This window comes from Fulmarus glacialis, unplaced genomic scaffold, assembly GCF_000690835.1.
Source record: "Fulmarus glacialis isolate BGI_N327 unplaced genomic scaffold, ASM69083v1 scaffold1963, whole genome shotgun sequence".
Classification (NCBI taxonomy): domain Eukaryota; kingdom Metazoa; phylum Chordata; class Aves; order Procellariiformes; family Procellariidae; genus Fulmarus; species Fulmarus glacialis.
The window spans coordinates 60,140-81,989 of record NW_009203434.1 but is presented as its reverse complement, the minus strand read 5'-3'; the positions used below and the strand labels follow the sequence as shown (position 1 = coordinate 81,989).

Genomic DNA, 21,850 nt, shown 5'->3' with positions numbered 1-21,850 from the left:
ACTCTTTCAGGTGGGAAATATACCCAAAGCTGATCTCCAAAACCCCTTCTTTATAAAATGGCAGCTATCAGAAATCCATAAGGAGCAATTGGTGTGTGCCATGTCAGACTTTTACTAAAGCAGAATTGGGCCATCCAAAGGTCAGTAGACTTGCTTTTGCCACTGAAGCCCTGCATTTGTTCTCGATGACTGGCATAGGTCTTTATTTTCCTAATGGGCTCATCTTTTCTGGGCTGAAGCTCTGTGATCGGTACCACCCACTACTGAACCACCGAGAAGGCGAAAGAGCTTGCTGTGAAATGTATGAAGGATCTGGATGTGATTACTGGATTAAAGTTAGGTTCGCTGCTTATAAGGCAGACTTCATAATATAAAGGGTTTTCATTGTAGTTCTAGCTCTTTATTGAAAGCCTAAACTAGTCATATGGCAATATAACCAACTACCGTAATTTATAGTGTATTATTACTCAATTTCATATATGCAATATCCTCCTATAAGTTTAACAGTAAAATATTTAAGAGCAATTACAGCCTTTCAGAAAGTTACAAAAAGTCATCCTAAAAAGTCATCCTGGCAACTTTAGACCATGTAAACCGCAGAATCTGGCACTTCCTGAGAAATATATAACTAATATAAAGCAGATCCAGTGCCAGCAAGTCTTTAGATTGCTCTTTTATATACCTGCTTTTTACAGTCATGCAGACCTACTTTTATCTTTTCGTTTAATGGAATTATTCCTGATAGTCATAAATACAAAGACTTAGTATTAAATAGTAGGTATTAATCCTGGTTTTTATGGTGCACTTTCTGATTAGCGGACAGCCAAGAATATTCTCTGCAGAAATTGTAATCTCCGAAAGCAATTTCTTACTCCTTTTCTAGCTATTGCCAAAGCAAGTGAAAAAAGGAAATACGATGAGTATGTATGTATGTATGTATGAATCAGATTTGAAGTCAGCTTGCTCTCCCTTTGGAGCATATACCCAGGGTGATTTATTCCCCTTCTCCCCGCCTTCTTCAGGGCCCTTTTTATGACTTACAAAGCTTCACAAAGATGCTGTATGAAGTTTTGGAGAACTTGAGGGCAACTCCAGGAAGGGGTATACCTGCATACCCCTGTTTTGTTGTAAATTGTTGTAACTGTTGCTGTGCTCTCCTGAACTCAGCCAGATCTCCTTTTTGGCAAGTTTGGCATTTCTACATCAGTTTCCCTAAGCAACTTCCCTCAGTTGTAGTCATCTTGCAAAAGGGAATTTGCAAAGACAGGAGTTGTTCATTTAATTGGCAAATGAGCGTCAGGTTGTGGAGAAGAGGAGGTCTCAGACTGACCGAACTAAAACTGTCAGATCTTTTACGGTTGTCTCGGTTTGGTGACAAGCAAGAGGAAGTAAAATATGGGGCGAAAATACTGCTTTCCTGTGGTGAATGCTACTTGTCCTTCTGCTTTCTTTTACTTCAGAGAACTTTTGTTTGAGAACCCTTTGGAAGCCTTACCCAAGTGCACACCTCATACCCCTGCAGTTGTTCAGGTTTTAAATACCAGCAGCCAAGTAGCCACAGTGTCTAAAGTGTCATGTACTTACACTAGGTAGAGTTTCTAATATACTGGTTGTGCTCTCATTCAAGTTTGTTGTCTATTTTTTGAGTAACTACTTTACCCAAAGAGTTTGGTTTTATGGTTAAACAAGCCCGGTTCTAAGCTCTCAAGCTTCAGCTGTAAAAACGCCCCGAAGAACCACTTTCAGCATGGTTTGATTCCTAGGGGATGAGTATTTGGCTCCTAGGGAAGAAAAAAAAGCCCTCACGTGCTACTCACTTGTTCTTCTTACGAAAGACGCAAGAACACCAGCTAGAAAGAGTTGTCCGTTACTGGTTGGTATTTTTAATCAAATGAGAGATTTCTTCTCCACATGTTGTCTTGTTATAATTACTTGTGAAATTAACATCAACTAGGAAAATAACGGCGGAGTCGCCTGCTCCCGATGCAGCAAGCTTTTTGACAGCTGATAAAGTGCCTCCTCCCCCCCCGAAGCACGCTGTGGCCACTCAGACCTCTGAGCTCCCCCTGCCCACCGCCGCGGCCCTGTGGCCGCCGTCTGCAGCCCCGCCTGTGGAAATGGCCCTCGTGCTGCCGCCCGCTCCTGCCAGGTACATCCGAGCCAGCTGCGTTAAAAATGACACCATCAGAAACTATAATTTTACGTACGGTTTCGCCTGATTTTTTTTTTTGATGGTGATGCTATCAAGATGGAGCAGCTTTCGGTGTCTCGTGACCCTCATGCTGCTCTGGAAATTTGCATAGCAATTAGAAATTCGAGTAGCTTTTAGACAAAAGTTAGAAAAATAATTCAAAAATTAAAGTGGCCCTTAGATGGAGGCGGAGTCATGGGTGGGAGATTCAGTTGGGAGGTGACTTTGTTGTCAGAAGTTGGTGACGTGGGTGAATATATAGCATCGAAGTGTGGAAGAAGGTTTTTGGGGGAAGGCACAGCACAGTGTGCATAATGTACGATTCTTTGATGTTACACATTTTATTCACCTGGCTTTCAAAGGTTAGTCACCCTTGCTATAAAAAGCGTATTTTTGAATTGTCCAGTAACCTGAAGTTTTTGGAGGAGAATACAAGCATTAACTTTTGTAGTGACGGGACATCCAGAGTATAGTGTTTACCAGCGGGGAAAGAAACTGCTTCCCTCAGTAATTAACAATCAGAGATATTAAACCATACCTGTTCTTTTTTTTTTATGGGTAAGGAGGGCTTTTAAAAATCCTTAAATGAACTCCTCCTGAGCTTTAGTTAGCATTGCCGTAAGTGTAATAAGTGTTTGATTAATGACTTTTCTTCTTTTGCTGCTTTTGGGCAGGCATGATGCATCTCTGCCTACTTGCGAAACAAATTCTTTCAGTAAAATCTCAAGCTGTCAGTCTAAATCATCTGTAAGTCATACAAGGTAAATCTTTTAAGGTGTATCTACAGCAGACTGGTAGGTGTAAGCAAGGTTTTCAGGCAGCATTTTTGTATTTAAATCCAAGAAGTGGTGTAAAGTATAGTTGTGTAAGTGTTTGGAGTGTTTTGTTCACTTCTGAAATGATTTAAAAACATGCACAGCAATTCTGTGGGTAATCTTGACATTTTAAAATAGAGCCTGGATTATGGATTCACCATTGTAGAAACAATGTTGGAGCCAGTATGGTTTTTTCACTTTTTTTTTTTTGCCTGTTTGCATTCCTCCCAACCCAGTTAATAAGTAGGGAAAATGAAAAGGGGGTGAGGAGCACACCAAATTTGGTAAAGGTGGCTAAAAATAGACCTACTGAAGTTTTATCACCAAATATTGCAAAGCTTTCCATGTTTATTATGAAAAAGAGGAGAAGCTAAATGATCTTCAGGTGTCTTTCTGTCAGCACCATGGAGACTTAGATGGATCCAGGTGGAGCGTCCTGGAGTTCAGTGGGAATGACCCAGGGGTGTGAGGCAGAGTCTGGAATGGGGAATTTGAAGGCTGATAGATGCTGAATCCTGACTTCATGAGAGGAAAGTTTTATTTGTGGGCGAAATCAAAATTGCTGTTTTCTACATTAGTATTCAAGTGGCTAATACATTGCCTGACATCTTTGTGAACTGGGAACCTACAATCACATAACTTTCCAGTGGTTAATGCAGGCCAGTATTGTTCTGTGTCTCTGTCAATCTTTCCTGCTTTCTCTGTTTTCTCCTCTGTTGGCTCAAAGCTTCTGTGCTAGAAAAGTACTGCTGGAAAATCCTTTGGGAAGTCTGCCCAAGTTTGGACCTGCTCCTCTTCCCGTTCTTTCTCCTTTCAAGCAGAGATCAAAAATTAAGAGCATGGCTGCTGCTGCCGTGTCTGCTGCCATTGCTGTCCGGGCCAGGTAGACATCAGCTTTAAAAGAAACATTTTGTAGCTTGGTTTAAGAAAGTTCAAGCTCACACAAGAATAATCGGTTCCTGGCAGGGTTGCAAAATCAGCTCTTTCACAATACCGTGATGGGCAAGTCGTTAGAATATGTCCGAGGCTCCCATGCCCTATTTTTAGCTTAGCTCCAGAATGCTGCTCCGAACCTGGGTGAGTAGTTCTACCTTTCTGATCCTCATGATACCCATTTTACGGTTCAGTCAGTAAACTAACTGTAAAAAATAATTATGTTACAGGGGTGACAAAGAATAATCTGCATCTTTGAGTAACTTTTGGATGCTTGAAGACAGTAACTCTCTGAGTTGCATCTAAATCTTTATTGCATTGCTTTTTATGAAGGCTTACTTAAACCAGTGGTCTCAAGTTTTTCGATCATGCACCCATATCAGTAAAAAATTTTTGAGCATGCATCTCCAATATATGTATATTTATTTATTTCTCAATGATCTAAATGTCCTAATGTACTAATATATTATGTACATTATAAAGCATACACAAAACCAGAAATTAAAAAAGGATGAGGAAAAGATGAAATAAACACTATTTTAAAAATACTTTCTATTTTACTTTATTAATGGTAAAAATAAAATAAAAAAAAAATTCTTCTCACACCCCAATGGGTTGTCTTGCATACCCCCTGCGGTGTGTGACCTCCACTTTGGGGACTGCTTATTTAGACGTAATTTCTAAATCAGTTATTCTAGGTTCGGTTTCTCCATACTGCTACAAAACTTACAGGCTTTTCTTAAGGGTTTTTGGGTTTTCAGTGGTCCCAGCCAATTTGAACTTGTTTGGTCAACTAGTTTGTTTACGTGATCTTTTTAAACACTCGCTAGACTCTCCGAACCTAGTGTCTACCGCTCGCTCTTGGATGCCCTGTTCATCACGCCTGTCCCTAAGCCGCCTCTGCAAGCCATCGGGCCCTCCAGGAAGTCCACAAGTGCTCTGGAGTTGCAAAAGAGCGAGAGGTATTGTCCGAGGGCAGCGTGTGGTTGGCACGTGTGGAGGACTTGCAAGAAACTGGCTTCTCCTTCAAAGCCTGTTTCCGTTGCCTGCACGCGTGAAGCAGTCTGCCTGTTGTGGTCTTTGGCACGAGGTCACCGACCCCAAATCCTACTGGTTTTCACCTCTTTGCAGAACTAATCTGCACCCTGGTCCTGCCGATGGTGTTTGTGCAAGTTCACCGTACTAAGCACTCACTTGCATCAGGTGCCCTTCTGAGGCGCACGGAGCTGTTTGGGTTGCGTCGCGAACCTCTGAGGGAGGCACCGTCACTCTAAATAGCCGGCTGGAGGAGAAACAAGATATTCTGGCTTGAAACCTCTATCCAGGTGAATTATTTGCAACAGTTCCTTGAGCAAGTAAGCGGCATGTTAGGCTGCGAGGGTGCTCCGGGAACAAAGAGCTGCTATTTTTCAAAGCTCACTTTTAACGTGTAAAATCAAATAACTGGCATGCGGTGCAGCAAATAACTGTTTTAAAACTTACTTGCTGTCTAGGTCATTTGTTCCAGCGCTGATTCTGTTCAGTGCACAGGACTTTCTGTTCTCGTTCCCTGACCGCAGCTATGTTAACACTGTGGAAAGCTGCTTTTATGTAATGGACTTCAGCCTCAAAGGCAGAAATCTATTTGGTTATTTTACAGGACAGTATGTATTGATTTGTGCTAAGGAAGAAATAATTTGTGGGTTTTCATGTACTTATTTGCGTTGTCACAAGAGTAAAGCCTGTCTAGAGATAAGGCCCAATTATAAGTAGAGCTGAGATCCACTTGATATAAGAAATTTCTGTTAAGAAGTATTAGATCTTTCCCTCCTGTTTCATGACTTCCAAGGTGACCTCAGTCAGTACAGAAGCTGAAGTAGCCCTAACTTTGGGGAGGGGAAATGGTAGTTATTAGACACCAACAGACAATCTTAAGTTGTATCAAATTTTCTGATGTTGTGATATATCTACTTTAAAAAATAAAAAAAAATAGTAACAGAATTATAGTGATATAACACAACCTTAAATACTAATTTTCTTTTTGCCATTGAATGATACTTATTAGGAAATCTTTTTATGTGCGCATCCAAAGGGAAAACCTCTCCGGGAGTTCTGATATCTGTGCACCATGGGTGAAGTCCAGGACGTGCTGCTGGCAAGACTTTATCCTTTAGCTCTGGTGTTTGCTGATACTTTAGTAGAGCCAATGATGGCAGTGAAAATGAATTCCCTGACTTCCCTGTTCTTTTTCCTTCATTCACTAATGTGCATTGTTTATGGCATAAGCTGCAAATGAACGTAGATTGTTATAAGAATGAAAATGATCCCCTTCCTGACTCTGAAACTGGCTCTATGTTTATCCATATTTTGCTCACCGTGCAGGGGGAAACTCTCCTCATTTTGAAGGTTTATTTTTGGAGATGCAAACACTTATTTCTGCTAGAAAGTTGAGATTCCCTGACTGGCTCTGTCCAGTTGCTGTCCCTTATGAGTGCATGGGACTGCCCTTTGGGGAAGGCAGCAAGCAATGGAGAACTTCTTTCATCCCACCATAGTTAAAATGCAGTTTTGGAGATTTTTCTCTGTTTTGCTCTTCCAGCTGGCAGAGCTGGAAAGAGAAGTGCCAGGGAGCCAGCAGGTATACTGGAAATACAGAGACCATATAAGCCTGCCCAAAAGACTTTATCGGTATTAGATATATCAAGATCCAGGTTGAATGGCTTGGAATAAACATCCACAGATTTTTAAAATGTTATTTCTAAACTTGTAAAAAATGATTTTTCTCTTAAACTATAGCAATAGTCAGGTTGCTGTGTACAGGCGGTGGCATAAGGCCATACAGGAAGCATATGATTTTCAGGCTGTTAGGGACATCCCAAATAGGATATGACCTAAAATTTGGGAAATGTGATGTAGCAGTACTGTTAGTCTGAGAACGTTATGCATAAATTGCATTTTTGAAGGATTTTTCCCAAAATACCTGGTGTTGATATGAAGTTATCATACAACATACCAGGGTAATGATTTCTGTTTTCCTTAGTATCATCCTGAGCTGTAGTAAGGAAGAAGAGGTGGCCCTTTGGCTTTGGGCTTTGGGCTGCTTCATCCTGGTGAAAAAAGGAGCATAGCCCTATTGTATGGATTGAGAAACATGTAGGAAAAAGAGATAGAAGAGGAGAAATTGTGCTTACCATTTGCTGTCAGTAAGTACATATTCTCACTTAAGTTCAATAAAGATCAGGCAAAACCAATCAATTATGTCAGAAAAAAAGAAAAATATAATAGATTGGAGGGAAATGTACCCAATGAGTGTGAGAAACTAGGTATTAAAATGTCTTTGCATTACTACTGTCCATCTAATGACATATTGTAATATGTGCACAAATGTAATGCTGAAAAATTATTTTAAGTGGCAGCTCACTTCATCCCACAACACAATAGTTGATAAGGGAGGAGAGCTGAAATCTTATGTCCCATAACTGAAGAGATGAGTATACAACATTGTATAGTAGAATAGCTTGTTCAAAAAACAGCTGGCTTAACCAAGTAAGCCAAGTAAATAAGCTTAAACAACTTTGCGGTTTGTGTTTTCCGGCTCTGTCTTGTATAACTTTCATGAAATGGTAATGGATCTATTTTACTGAGGTAGCTTAGGCTTGTTTGCCATTATTTCTGGGGAAAAACTCAAGAAAGTTGTTGCTATAACAAAAGCAGGGTTTCAATTTTGTTCTGCAGTAGGGTTGCTCCAGAAATATTTCCCTTTTATCCGTCTCACGTCACCGTCTCTGTTCCAAAAGCTGTCTGTCTTAAACTGCTCTGTACTGGGTAGCTGCCAGAGAACTTGACCTTCTTCTGACTTAATATCTGTTATTAATTGGCCTGAAGTGGTGCTGAACATCCACACATTTTCGTCCCCTACCAGATTCCTCAGAAGTGGACTTTTCTTTAGGTATAACAGCCATGCAATCTTTCACTAAGCTAAGTGTGCATCCTGATGGCAACGGAGATAGCCTTAAGTTTATGGGGGTTTGTGTTTTTTGACAAACGACATATATGCAGCAAAGGAAATGATGTATTTAGTATCTTGCATTTCCAAGAATTGGAGCTCTGCCCTAAAATTAAATTGCTTGGCAAAAACACTCTGAAATTTTGGGAGACGCTAGCAAGAATGGGCGTTGACGTGACTTTTGCTTTATCTACCTGACGCTATGCCACGTACAATTACTTGAAAAGAGGATAGTCTGGCCTTGTTGAGATAAACACTGGTGTTGACTCTGAGAGAATATTTATTCTGAAAGATGCTTTGAATTGTTTCTGCGTAGAGCACTGCTTACGGAAGGGTTACATATACACCCTCACTGTAACTTGGTATGGAAATACCTCCACCCACAGGACTTTCTCTGCTTTTTCTTTTTATTATTTTATTTTGCATTTTCCTCTTCCTTGCAACTTGCTGGAACACTGCTAGGTTAGCAAGAAACATAAACTCGGTTTTAAAAAGCTGACTGAGACCATGGGTTTGCAGTAGGATTGGGAACAAGGTCAGCATTCACTATTTCTTGTCTTCTGTTTCTCTGTTGTTACACCAGAAAGCCCTTGCAAAAAGGCATATGTATTTCCCCCATTCATGGGGTTTTGTCATCATTCTTATACCTGGCTTTTTCTGGTCTTCTATATATGTCTTCAGCTAACATGTATTTTGATACAGGACAAAATACATCATGTGATGTGTAGCTTAAAACAAGAAATCGAGATCTGAGATTCAAGTTTTATCTCAGCTGTTCTAATACCTTGCTGTAAAGCTTTGGAGAAGCATCTGTGTAACAATTTACTTGGTCTTAGGGCAGACAAACTGTTCTTTCCTTGCTTTGAAGTTGCGAAGTTTCTTCAATATAAATGTTTCAAAAAGTTTGTATTCAAAATTTCTTCCCCACCCCCCTTCCCCCTCCCCGCTATATCAAGCACTGTGTGTATATTTTAGAAGCCATTTATTCAGGTTGCTGCGGTGTGCTCGATGCCTTCTTGGGGTTAACAGGCAACCAACAGGCAGCAATGTGTAATGCAAGGGAAGTCTTACCTTTTTGTTAAACTATTTTGGTTTTAGAAGCCATAAAGCAGAATCAAGGCTCTCATATTCCACTTGGTTGTGCCAGAAACCAAGAAGAGTGATTTGCTCACATCTTTTCTTTTTTTTGTCTTGTTTTTGTCTTTAAAGATTTAGTGTTCTTAAGGGAAAATAACCTCACAGAATTCCTGGCCATCTGAAGAAAGCATTTACAGACTGTCTCTTAGATACTATATGACCTCTCCTGTCAGCAAGCTTCCTCAGACCACAGGGGACTTGTTCCTGACTCACACAGTCATTCTGGACAAGTGGAGTTAAAATACCATTTATAATCCAGAGAACTATTAGGAAAATACTGATGTACCAGACTGAGCTCGGGGCTCAAGTAATGGTGTTTACAGATGGATAACCTGGTATCTTGGGCTTGCATGAGGAAAAAGTCCACCCAGACCTCTTGAACCTGCTCGGGAAAGTCTAAGAGACTTGGCCCTTGTTACCATTTTAGTGGTGTTAGAAGTTACACAACGACAAGCTGTATTTCATTTCCAGTTAGGACCATAGCTTCTCCTTTGGCTAATAACAACATGACACATAGTTATCTTCTTTAAAGTGTGTGTGAAGAAATTCTAGGCAGCATTATATAGGTGTTTCCATGGAAGGATGGAGCCAGACCATGTGGTTTTCTTCTCTTGGAACTGGGGGGGGGTAACGGGGGGGGGGGGGCGCACGTCAAAACCTCTAAATACATTCAGAAGGATTTTCCAGTGCAAATTTCTTAAAATGCCTCTGAAATGTGTTCAGCCTTGTCTTGATGCACCTAATTTTGGGAAGGAAGGGGGTGTGGTATGGATGCAAATATCCCAGAATGGTCTCTGAAAAACTGAAAAACACTTCACGTGTGGCCTGGACCCACTTCCTCCCCTGCAGGTTCCTTGCCCATCGCCCCTCTGTAGCATCCAAGAAGCTCTCAGTACCACATTCAGCCATGGGACAGTCATCTGGCAAATGTCTTTTTCTCTCTGTCCTCCCACCAAAAAACAGGGTGTAATACAGTGTTTGGTATTTGGGGAAGAAGATGAGGAGGAATAGCAGAAGAATTATTTCTTGCTTTTTAGTCTATTTTGCCTGTTTCCACAATGCTTTTTTGTTGATCAGGATCAGGAGGGGGTAAGTCTGAGGAACCTGTTGTGAGCTCTGGATAAAGTTTGCACTGGCACTGGAGCCCTATGCGTGTCCCCAGGTCTCAGACTGGCCCGCCAGAAAGTTCTTTCTTTTTCATACATGCTCTTACTCTGACAGAATAGGGCTGCGCTGTGCGGTCAGAGTTGTTCTCCATGGAAATTCAGGAGAGTGTGTCACGTACGAGCTAGCGTATGTCAAAGAGAGAGAGGTGTCTTCAGCGTGCTTCTTTGCTGGACTTTTTTCGTGGGCTGTTTTTGCAATCTGTTTCCCTTGCAGCCCACTTCCAGGATTATTTTGATTAATCGTCCCATAACTTACTAATTAAACACATCGTGGGTTTTCAGGACACAAGACTCTGAGTCAGTCAGGCTCATGTTCCACTCTTCCTTCATTCTTGCTGTGTGGGTTTATACACAACCTTTGCCCAAAGCTTGACAGCAGAGCATTCATGTCTTGCAAGCAACATCGTCTGTCTTAAAATGGATGTGACTCTTGGTGGCATTAGTTTTCATCATGGAAACCTTTCATTTTTGCTCTAAGTATTCATCAGGTGGAGGAGGAATCATTTAAGAGTTATGAAACAGAGTTAAAAGGTTAAAGCTAGAGTTAGAAGGTAGGCTTGTCATTAATAACAGTACAAGTGTTTTGACATTGAAATGTGCTTGACCTGAACCTGACCTGTGAGTGTCATCTGGGAAGTCTGAGAAAGCTACTCATGCAGAACTTGGTAAATACGTACGGCTTATCGTTCCACCTTCAGTTTTCTAGTGACAACACTGAAAAGCAGCTGGGAGCTCTCTTCCATAATGTACTCATTTTCTTGAATTTCTGTATATATTTTTGTCTCTTCAAACCATGTGTTTTCTAGGTAATGAATCTTGGGTCATCATTGTATGATATCCTAGTGAGTTACAAAATACTAGTAGGGCTAATTGTGGGTATTGTACAGCCACTTTGTAGAAGGTAAGTGCGCTTCTGAAAAGATACATAGCTATATTTATAAAGATGGATAAAAATAATTGGAGTTTGAGTGTTTCTCAATGTAGAAGAACATAAAGTAAAATGTTGAGGAATTAATTTTAAAGCATGAATTTGAAGAAGTTTAGCACTTCACAGGTTGAACATCTCCAGGGTGCAGCACTTCTTTGAAAGTGAGACAAAGATGGATCTATCTTTCTCTCTACAGAGAATGCTGCACGTGCGCTCTCAGGCGACTGTGTGATTAGAGGCTGTAATTCAGGAAAACTGGTGCGTGCACTATTTCCTGCAGCCCACTCTAGGCGGAGAGACTTGCCAAGCTGCAGCAGCAGCCTGCCTGTTAAATTAACAAGCTGTAGTACCGGCTTGAGTTTATTCAACTCTTTGTTGAAAGAATCAGGCACAAAGTACAAAGGGTGTCTAAGACCTGTCAGAAGTTTTGCCCTGAGGCCAACATGATCCCCTTTGTCAGAGTGATGGCTTCAAGCTTTTTCCTTGGGAAACTTCTCTCTAGGCCAGGCTCCTGGCACGTAAACCAGCAGAGGTGGTCAAAAATCACAGGTGGTTTTATAGCTGGATTTATCATTGTCTTTTAGTTTAGGGTCGTTAGGATTCACCTTTCCAGTCTTTTCGTTTTCTAAATGAAAGCTTAAGTGTCTCCAGTAATCTGTTGCTTCAGGAACTAGCATGCTATATGTCATGGTTTAACCCCAGTGGCAACTAAGCACCACGCAGCCGCTCGCTCACTCCCCCCCAGTGGGATCAGGGAGAGAATCAGAAGAGTAAAATGGGTTGAGATAAAGACAGTTTAATAGGTAAAGCAAAAGCCGCGCGCGCAAGCAAAGCCAAACAAGGAATTCATTCACCACTTCCCATCGGCAGGCAGGTGTTCAGCCATCTCCAGGAAAGCAGGGCTCCATCACGCATAACGGTTATGTGGGAAGACAAACGCCATCACTCCAAACATCCCCCATGTCCTTTTTCTTCCCCCAGCTTTATATGCTGAGCATGACGTCATATGGTATGGAATACCCCTTTGGTCAGTTGGGGTCAGCTGTCCCAGCTGTGTCCCCTCCCAACTTCTTGTGCACCCCCAGCCTGCTCGCTGGTGGGGTGGGGTGAGGAGCAGAAAAGGCCTTGGCTCTGTGTAAGCACTGCTCAGCAGTAACTAAAACATCCCTGTGTTACCAACACTGTTTCCAGCACAAATCCAAAACACGGCCCCATACTAGCTACTATGAAGAAAATTAACTCTATCCCAGCCAAAACCAGCACACCATGTCGTGCACAAGCCTCAGCATTAAACCACAAAAATGGCAATGGTGGAAGTACAAATTGGCATTACAACTAGCCTTGTGGCTAGTGTCAGTGTGCTTCCTCACCTATACCTACTATAAGGCTGCAGTTTACCAGCAGCACACCTCAGCCATTTCTACATTTTTCTATCCTTCTTCTGCCTGAAGGATACCCTTTTTGCTAGTCTTGCATCCATTTTTGCTTGTTAAGTAGCCTCGTCTGTGTAAGGACAGCTGCTGGCTGGCTCAGCAGCATTTTCTTATTTATGACAGATGATTTATATGATTTATGTATTCCAGACAAAGGCAATAAAGAGGTGCTAGACTTGAAAAGTGATTTGACAAGTGGTGATGAGTCTTTTGGGTGGAGAAGGAGGAAACTTGCTTTTTTTAGGACCAACAGCATTTTGAGGAATTCTTAAAGTTGTAATGGGGCTGTGGACTGGAGTGGGCTTGATGGGTTACGTGTCAAATGTACTCAGTGGTATAGAAGGAGATATCTGTGACACTGAAGTTGCAGACACACACACTTTTTTCATAGTGGAAGCCAGTCCTAAACTACCTTGTCTTCAACTACTGAGCCTGCTATTTAAGGTCAGAGGATGTCTTCCTATCCTCCTTCTTTCAGTCTGCAACAGCACTTTCATGCAGTATATCTCCACTGCCTCAAAATCTGTTGTTAAAAAGACTTGTATACTAAGCCTTTAAGGAGTCTAACGTGTACCTTAAATGCCTCCATTTGCGCTATAGAAGTATTTTAAAGTATCTTTTAACATTTGAATGTAACAGAATGCAAGGCCTCACTCTGTGCTTCACTGGGCTTGTGCACGCTGCATATAGCAAATCCATCAGAGTGTCAGTTCGGCACAGCTACCGCTGTTATCAAAAGCCTACAAATGCAATAGCTGTTACTCATTAAACTGGGCATTCAGATATATTCTCTAAACTATGAATCTTTTTTTATCCCTTACCCAGAAAAAGATTCTAAATACATCAATTATTAACCCTCTAAATCTAGAGACAAAAGAATCAAGGTTATGAACTTAGGTTTTGGCCTCATGGTGTGTTCAAGTTCTTGCGTGTTGTATGGGCAAGGCAATATTGTGCGTGTACAATACTTGTAAAGTAAAAATAGCTCAAGGATTTTTACTTTAAGAACTTGGTACAGTCTATAATTCTGTGAAATATGCACGATGCACTTGTGCTGTAAATTTGTTTTTCTTCAACAGAGGAAAGAACACAAGGCTTCTAATGTGTTAGCTGATGGGCTTCCAGATTGCATAAAATATGTATTTGGAATTGTTTTGGCTGCATTTCGCAACGTTGTTGAGTTCATTTCCTGTTTTTGTGATCCTCTTAGTTTGCAAATGACCTTCATTAGCAATTACTCCTCTAACTTTCAAGATTTTTAATGAAAATACTTGTTTTCAGCTTCCCAGAGGCAAATACCCATTATACAAATACTGTTACACTGCATAAAAATTTTGTTATGATAACTTGCATTCTTGAACAGCCTCTGGAAATGAGAAATGAAAAATTTTCTTGCTGGCAATGTAATTAGTGGCTACTTACACTCTATGTGAATTGTGATTAAGTGCAGTTTTCATCATGCGTGTTTTTAAATAGCTAAAAGAGTTCTGCTAATCCTTGAAATATAAAAGCAGCTGTAAACTGCTCTAAAGAGGCCATATAAAATATTGTGCATGTTGTTTAATGAATAAAGCAACTTATAGCTCTTTTAAAGTACTTAATCGTTTGGGGGAGCAGTGGCCCATAGAAGAAAATTGCATATAATTAAGTCACTTTTAGATTGATGATTTTTATTCAGATTTACAAGTATAATCTGACTATATGAGTATTTGCCTACTCTCCAAGGAAAAAAAAAATATTGAAAAAGTCTGGGAGTGAACCAAATTTACAGTAAGAGTTCTGCTTTAACCTGTATCACGCCAACACTTAATTATTTTAAATGGAAATTGTGAAGGGATTTAGTTGTCTGTATTGACTTTTGGCAGAAATTACTCAAGTGTCCAGTTCTTAAAAAACAGCTTGAAAATACAACTTCCACAGCATTGTCCTGGGGTGATCACCCCAGCATCGGTGATGACAGTAGTGGGTGCTGCTCTGTTGCAACAGGGTGCAGGGATGTCGCTCCACATCTCCGTTTCACAAATGCTCTTGTTCTAGCAAGAAATGCATTTTATTTTTTCCTCCCCCGTTTCTGAACAGTGATTCCTTGGAGGCTACCCAACCCGCTGCTTTTACGGCTGCCTCGGCAAGGAGCAAGCCCGCCCCCCAAGAAAATGCCGACGTGAGACCTGCTCCCGCCAGCACCACGTCTGCTGCAGCCCTCAAGCCAACGGGACCCCCGGGTGCTGCCAAGTACTCGGGCTGGCAGCCTGCAAACCAAGCAGGTAACTTTCAGTGAGGCTTTTTCTTGTTTGGTTAAAGACCTTTGGATGGCTCAGGAAAATATACTTCACTATGGGTGTAAAAACAACAGCCTTCAGATGGCTATTTGTGTGTTTTGAGTACAGGCCAGTTTGTTTAGAAAGGAGGAGAAGAAAAACAGCTTTAGCAGTTTTAGTAAACCAGTAGCCCTTTGTAAGTAGCCTTACAGATGTAATTGATTTCACGAACAAGCAAAATCAGATGTCTCTGAGCTCTATTAAAAGCGTATATGCCAATCAAATATATATATATATACACACACCTCACAGTTTCATCTTGGCGCTTCCCAGGTGACTGTAAATTCAACAGAGCATATTCCATGCTATTTTAGGGGTGGGAATATCAACAGACGGTTTTCCAAGTGATCTTTTCTGAAGTAGATGTTAATTAACAGAAAAAGAAAAAAAAAAAAGGAAAAAAGAGTAAAACATTAGGGTGGTTATGTATTTGGCATTTGTAGGTTTTATTTGAGCAGGATGCCAGAGTATTGCGTAGGTTTGTGATATGGAGATTTGTTTAAAGGTGGGTTCTTGCAAGCACAATTTAAATAGCTATTATCTTTGAATGTAGTTTGGTGATTCTTACCCCTTTAAACCAGCACCAAATTGTCTTATGTCTGGAAAGCATGCCATTTTCTTTATGGACACTCCTATGTTACAACCATATCTGTATTAAAAAATGCTATATGTGTAATTGTGTACCTGTATTTTCGTAATATTACATGCAGTAATTTGGGGTAATCTTTTAATGTAACTTGTTTCTTAAGTTGAATCAGTCTTTGGCGCTGAACTAAACTTGAGTAGTAATTTCAAAGGATCTGGGAAATCTGTATTACTAATTAAGCTTTAACTGCAGATTTTTCTTGTAAGAATGAGGTGAATATTTTTGGTTGTCCTTCTGACAGGATCTAAGGTGCTAAGTAGCAATTTTTTTTTTTTTAGTTCTGCTGTTAAGGGTTTTCCCTCTTCCAGTCCAGAAAAGGAACTACAGAGGTCTTGACATAAAAATAAAGTTTAAAAATACGGTGTTAATGCTGTATGTTTTATAACGGCTTTGGCACATCTGCCTAAATTACTGTTGTGCCTGGTAACAAATATATGTATTTTGTTTTGGACGTGCAGTTCTGCTAGCAAGCCTCAAGATGGCAATATACTGTCATTTCTATACTTAACCTGTCAAATACCGACTATATTCTTAAGGACAAGGTAAAGACTTATTTAAATTTAGATCAGTTTAATTCTAGCATTGTTTTACTACTTTGAGTTAGCTATCATTAGAGGGAAAAAACCCAACTCTTTTTAAAGGTACATTTTTGGTAGCACGTGTACTTAAGGCAAGCATTTGTGGGATTATGGTAATCCTGCATTTTTCTAAGTGACTGTGCTACATGTTTGGCGTAACTCTTTTTCTGTCTTGCCAAGTGATAAATTTATTTCACTTGCACAGAAACCACCTGTCAGCTTGGGGTTTCAGTAGTACCACACCCATTTTCAGTATGTTGGTAGGTGTTTCGTTGCTAAATCCCACTCACATGATTTAGTATTAATGTAAGTCTAATGTTCAAAATAGATGGTTTTGGTTTTGTGGTTTTTTTTTTTGTTTGGGGTTTTTTTTTTGATGGACACTGAAGGAGAAAGATTTATAAGGATGAATTAAATTACAATTGATTCTATGATTCTTTGAAAATCTGTGCCCATGCTCTGGATCATATGAAATTCTCTTTTTCACATTAGAGGTACCAAATAGGTAGGTGGGGGCTAAAGCCAGCCAGAGAATTTTTGGTTGTTATGTTCCAGAATAGTTTACAAGAAACTTAATAAATTCTTACTGATAGAGAAGCTGCTGGAAGGCAATGGTCGTGAGGATGTCAGCTCTGTGCTGCCTTGCTGTAGTGGCCTGGGATGTAGTACTTAACTTCCAAAGAAGCAAAGTCATCACCTCCCCCAAAAGTACTGGGGGAGCCAGAAATAAAAACTGTAGGAGAAAGAGGCATTAAAAACTCAAAGATTCCTAAAACGGGGAAGCACAAAAATAAAAATATCCAAAGTTTTGCTGTACCTGAGCTACCTGAAACCAGCAGTCTGACAGGTAAAACTGTTTCAGTAGTTGAGTGTTTTGATAAAATTAATCAGATGTTGAAGAAAAAGACTATAACCATTTCAGGGCATGTTTGGACTTCAGTCATTAATTCTGCTGTTTGTTTGCAGTCTGTGAGCATAAAGTGTTCTTTAAAGTAAAATTGCCAGTGCTTCACAGGCCAAACAAAATTTGGCTTTGTAGACCGTAGGCCTGACAAAATTTTAAACAAAGAAGAAAAAACCCTCCCTTTGAGCCTGATTGATTTCATAGTTGAAGTCTAGCTTAGGAAATAATTAGAAGGAAGACATCATCTTATGTAAATGTGTATATCAGTATGCTATTAATAGCAGAAGCTTATTTGGAGTACAGTTTTGTAGCTCTAATAGCACTCACGCTTCTAATGAATGCTGTATATAAAACCAAGTTGTTTCCGTAGCAAAGCAGATATGTTGCAGGATTTTGTTTGTGTCTGGGGAAGCTGTACTCTGCTGTTTGATGGCATGGCATGAATATAACCAGTGACTTTATTTATTAAGATGTCTGACTACACAGATAAGTCATTTGGTCAGACAGCATCTTTTAGTTTATTAACTGGAATCTCCCTTTCTTGGATAGACCACCAGAGAATACCCTTATATTTTTTATTAAAAGTAGCATGGTTTCTTTTTTTGGGTTTTGGTTTAGGGTTTTGGATTTTTCTGGTTGGTGTTTTGTTTTGTTTTTTTTTTTTTCTTTTGAGATTGTGCAGAGATCCCTAAAGGTGCCAGAGGATTTTTGTTGTAACTGAGGTATGATCTCCATTGATCTCTATTTCACAACCTGGCAAGAAAAAGGTGTGAAGGAAAAAGATGGTCTAAAATGAATGGCTGAGATAGTGAACCTGGAGATGCTTCAGGCCCTGGGTTTCTCTGTACGGAAGTCAATGTGATCCAAGTGATCTCGCAGGGATAGCACCCTTGGAGCTGAGCTATCCTTATCTGCTGTTGGAGGGCACTCAGGGGGTACCCACAAATGCTACTACGCTAGTCACCCACTGTGAAGGTAACAGGTTTTATCCCTCTCTGGAATAAAATCCTGGTATTACAGGATTCCTCAGTGGTTTGGTAGAGGAAATGAGGGGTGGCTGCCTCACGCTTACTTTTAAGGCATGGGTGAGAAGCTGGATAAGCAGGATAAAAGCCTGGCTTGTCAAACAAATGAACGGAAAAAGTCTGATCTTTGGCACATTGGGTGCACAAGGAGTTGAAGATGCAGGGCAGGTGGGGTGTGCACACAGTGCAGTAGTGGCATCTGCCTGGACAGAGGTTTCCAAATAACGCATTTGCTATCAGCCTCTCTTGTCTGTATTGTTGATTTTTTCAATTCTTGAAATAAGTCAAATCGTGGCTGTTACTGTGTGTTAAGTGTACAGTCTAGAATTTGTTCTCACTTCATTTTTGTTGAGCTATGATGTTCTGTTCACCCACCAGAGGGAGACGCTTTTTACAAGATTATATTCAATTTCAAAAGAAATTGCCCACAACATCCTAGCTACATTGCAGTGAGTTATGTTACTATTTGATAGCTAACTGTTACCCTGTGCTTATGTAGCATTCCTCACCCCCAAGGAACGTTTTACAGTCCCGGTACCACGTGCAAGCACACGATGCACGCGCAGGAACGGCTTTCACACGCCACTGCCATGCAGTCACTTCTTGGGTGAAACGTAACAGCTGCTTGTCAGCACGCTGTAACACTCCACGGCATCTTGAAAGGAAGTGAATAGCACCGTGGCAAATTGAAACTGCTGGGACAATTTGAGAAAGTATAATTATCCAATAAATGCAGTTACACAAACTGGAATTTGGCCAGGAGACGAACTGTTCTCGTGGAAAGCGCAGCAGGATCTGCAATGGTCAGAAGTGGTTGGGACTTCCAACGTTGCGTTTCTCGTGCAAAATCGCCTCCTCTTTCCTGGCGTCTTCAAAACACTGTTGTGAGAGGGCAAGCTGCTGGCGTGGTGGGGACCAGAGAGGCTGGGCACCAGGCACAGCGCTACCAGCACCGCATCCTGCCTTCCCATGCAGAGCCGGGCAGGCAGCATCCTGCTTCGCTCACGGGGGTCCGGCGGGATCGCGGGGTCCCGTGGTGAGCTGGTACAGCTGGTGGCCAGAAAAGCTGGTTTGCTGCTTGGAGAGAGGAGCGTTTCATTGCAATCGATGACCTCCTTCTTCCTGGGCTTGGCAGCTGAGTATGAGGATGGGATGGGGAGGGTTTGCGATAGAAGTGTCCAAAGCAGTTTTAAGTGACCAGTTACCCACGTGTGCCAATTTTCTTATTCCCAGTGTCACTCTCAGCCTGATACCACTGGGATATATAATTCCTTTCCAGTAGAGCTGCTCGGGAATGTCAGCATATTCTGCAATACCCACAACTGTCAGTTGCCTAATCCCGAGCCAGCACATGTGTTAAGCACATGCTCCCTTCAGCAGAGGGAACACACTTGGAAGCTAACTGTAAGCATAGAAAAATTGCTCCCCAGGCAACTTTGTTTGAAAAATTCTGCTATTTCCTTGCAGTTGTTTCAGTGTGTTTCGTAGACTTGCATTTACCATCTCTGGAGTTATCCTTAGCGTGCTGTCTTGCTGCATTCTTTTTTTTCTATTTCCCATTCCCTCGATAACTTTAAAAGCAGAAGGAAATACAAGCCTGCTCCTAGGTGTGATTTGACATCCTGTCCTGCATATACTGACAGTTTGGGTGTTTGTCTCCTTCCTTGTGACTTATTCTGTAGAGGTTTACTAAGGAAAATGGGATAAAAATCCAGACCGTATCAGACTAGGGAGTTTGGCCATAAGGTCAAATAGCATGAAGCTGGGGAGAGAGAAGGAGGGAGGCACCGAGATTTATTGTGCTATCGCAAAATGCTTGTCCTGCCAGTAAGGCCTTGCTCAAGATCCATAAAGGGATGGACTGCAGCACTTTCTATTCTCGTCACCTTTGTTTTTCTGTGTTTCATTTGTAATTACCCCAGCCCCTATCTCAGTTCTGTTGACCTTACAGGCCACGCTTACTGCATAAGTTAAGTTGATGGCCCATGGGCTTTGGGAATACTTTTGCATGGAAAAGGCAACCGAAGTATTGCGTCAGCATCACCTTGTTCATAAACTTCTGCAATTTTATTTTTAGGGCCATCTCATCCCAATTTGTTTCCTTTGTAGAACAGGAAATTAAAGGCAGGACTAATTATTATAGGGGTTCAAGGGGCTATGTGCCCATTGAGGACCATGGTTTGAACATGGGGAAGGAAGCTGGAGTAACACTGCAAGTTAAGGCAAATCCTTGTATTTTTGGTAAGGCCCCTGCTAGAAACAGTCCCAAAATATAAACAGTTCCAGTATTTTTCACTGAAGAAGATTGTTAAAGATTGCTCTTCCACGATGCAGTCACCATTCATAAAACCAGAAAGTCTTGTCCATAAAAGTGGTATGACTGACAGGTCAAAACACAAAAGCTTCCTGATCCTGGTGTATGGACTGTTACTCGTATTAATTTTTCATCTAATCTAAATGATTATATCGTCATATGACAGCAAACCACAAGAATTTATTCTTACAAGTTAAGTAATGTGAAGTCAGTTAGCCAAGCAAAACCCATTGTGAAACCAGAGTAATTTATAAATGTCAACCTTAATTTGATGGTACTATGAAATGGTAACTCCTGCAGACATGGTGAAAAAATGAATGTGTTTCTAAAACTTGAATGCTTATATTTAAGAAGGGGCAGATCATAGTAATGATGCAGAAATGTACCACCTATTTGTTGGAGGCAGAATGACCTGGTGTACCTCACTACAGGATCTGCTAACAGAAACTTAGCTTTTTGTTACAAATATGACCTTTGACAATTTTCCTGTGATTTGATGTTGCTAAATTCATGTGCTATTACACCAAGCTGTGCACTTAAATTAATCGCATACGTAAATCAGAGAGATGCATGTTCCTTTCTCTAGTCGTTTAAACAGAGGTGAAGAGATTATTTGTCTCTGTGATTATTTCACACCCATCGAATGCACCAACTTGCAAACTTAGATGCTCGTCATCTTTGATTTCTTAAAAAGCAACTAGCCTGTTGTCACGGACTGGCTCGCCAGATCAGTTCCCCTTCATTCGCGCCAGCTCAGAGCAGTGATGTGTCCTGTTCAGATGTACAGGTGTAGGACATCCAAAAATTATGCCTAATGTTTGTTCAACAAATGAGAAGTCAATTCTTATCACTATTCAGTGATAAACATCAGCTCCATGAAACTGGCAGATAATCTGCGTGTGAGCGAGACTGGGCAGTAATGTTCTCCGCAGGCATAGTGAAGGTGTCGAGGTCAAACAGGAGCTAAAAGCAAGGGAGGCATAATGTTATTGGCAGAAAGCTACCAAATGGGTTTCTAAACTGTCACTTCAGAGAAATGAAACACTACTGTACAGGTCTTCATTTTCTCTTTCTCCTCGAGGCACGTTTTCGGTAAAAGCGACGCCAGTTGTGCCAAATTTGTGACGGTATGTGATGTAACAAATCACAAGGAGACAGGCTGAGCGAGCCAAAACCACCATACTCATTTTAATTAAGATGCTTTACAGCTAATTTAGCCGGAGCCTTTCCAGTTGAAAGGCTGGTTGCTAGCGCAGGAACTAGCCCCTCGAGTTGCAGGGGTTGTTGAAATTGGGCCGGGGTGGCACCTGTTGTGATTTTCCACGGGGCGCATACCAGCCTTTGCCGGCATTTAAAGACATGATAATGGTTTAATCCTTCCTGTTCTGCCTTTAATCAGCGGCGGGGGTTTAGCTCTGACTGCACTTCCAAGACTCTGTAGGAAACAAACGCAGAACTGCTGAAAACAGGGGTTGGG

General features: G+C 41.1%; 1 protein-coding gene across 1 annotated transcript in view; it reads left to right on the top strand.

Annotated features, from left to right (window-relative positions):
• PDLIM5 (PDZ and LIM domain 5) overlaps positions 1–21,850 on the top strand; it is a gene marked incomplete at its 5' end in the record, with an annotated part of 52,626 nt that overhangs the window by 13,044 nt on the left and 17,732 nt on the right. Inside the window, one exon of the mRNA XM_009574624.1 lies at positions 14,668–14,852. Within this exon, the coding sequence (XP_009572919.1) occupies positions 14,668–14,852 (185 nt within the window). The remainder of the gene's footprint in view (positions 1–14,667; positions 14,853–21,850) is intronic.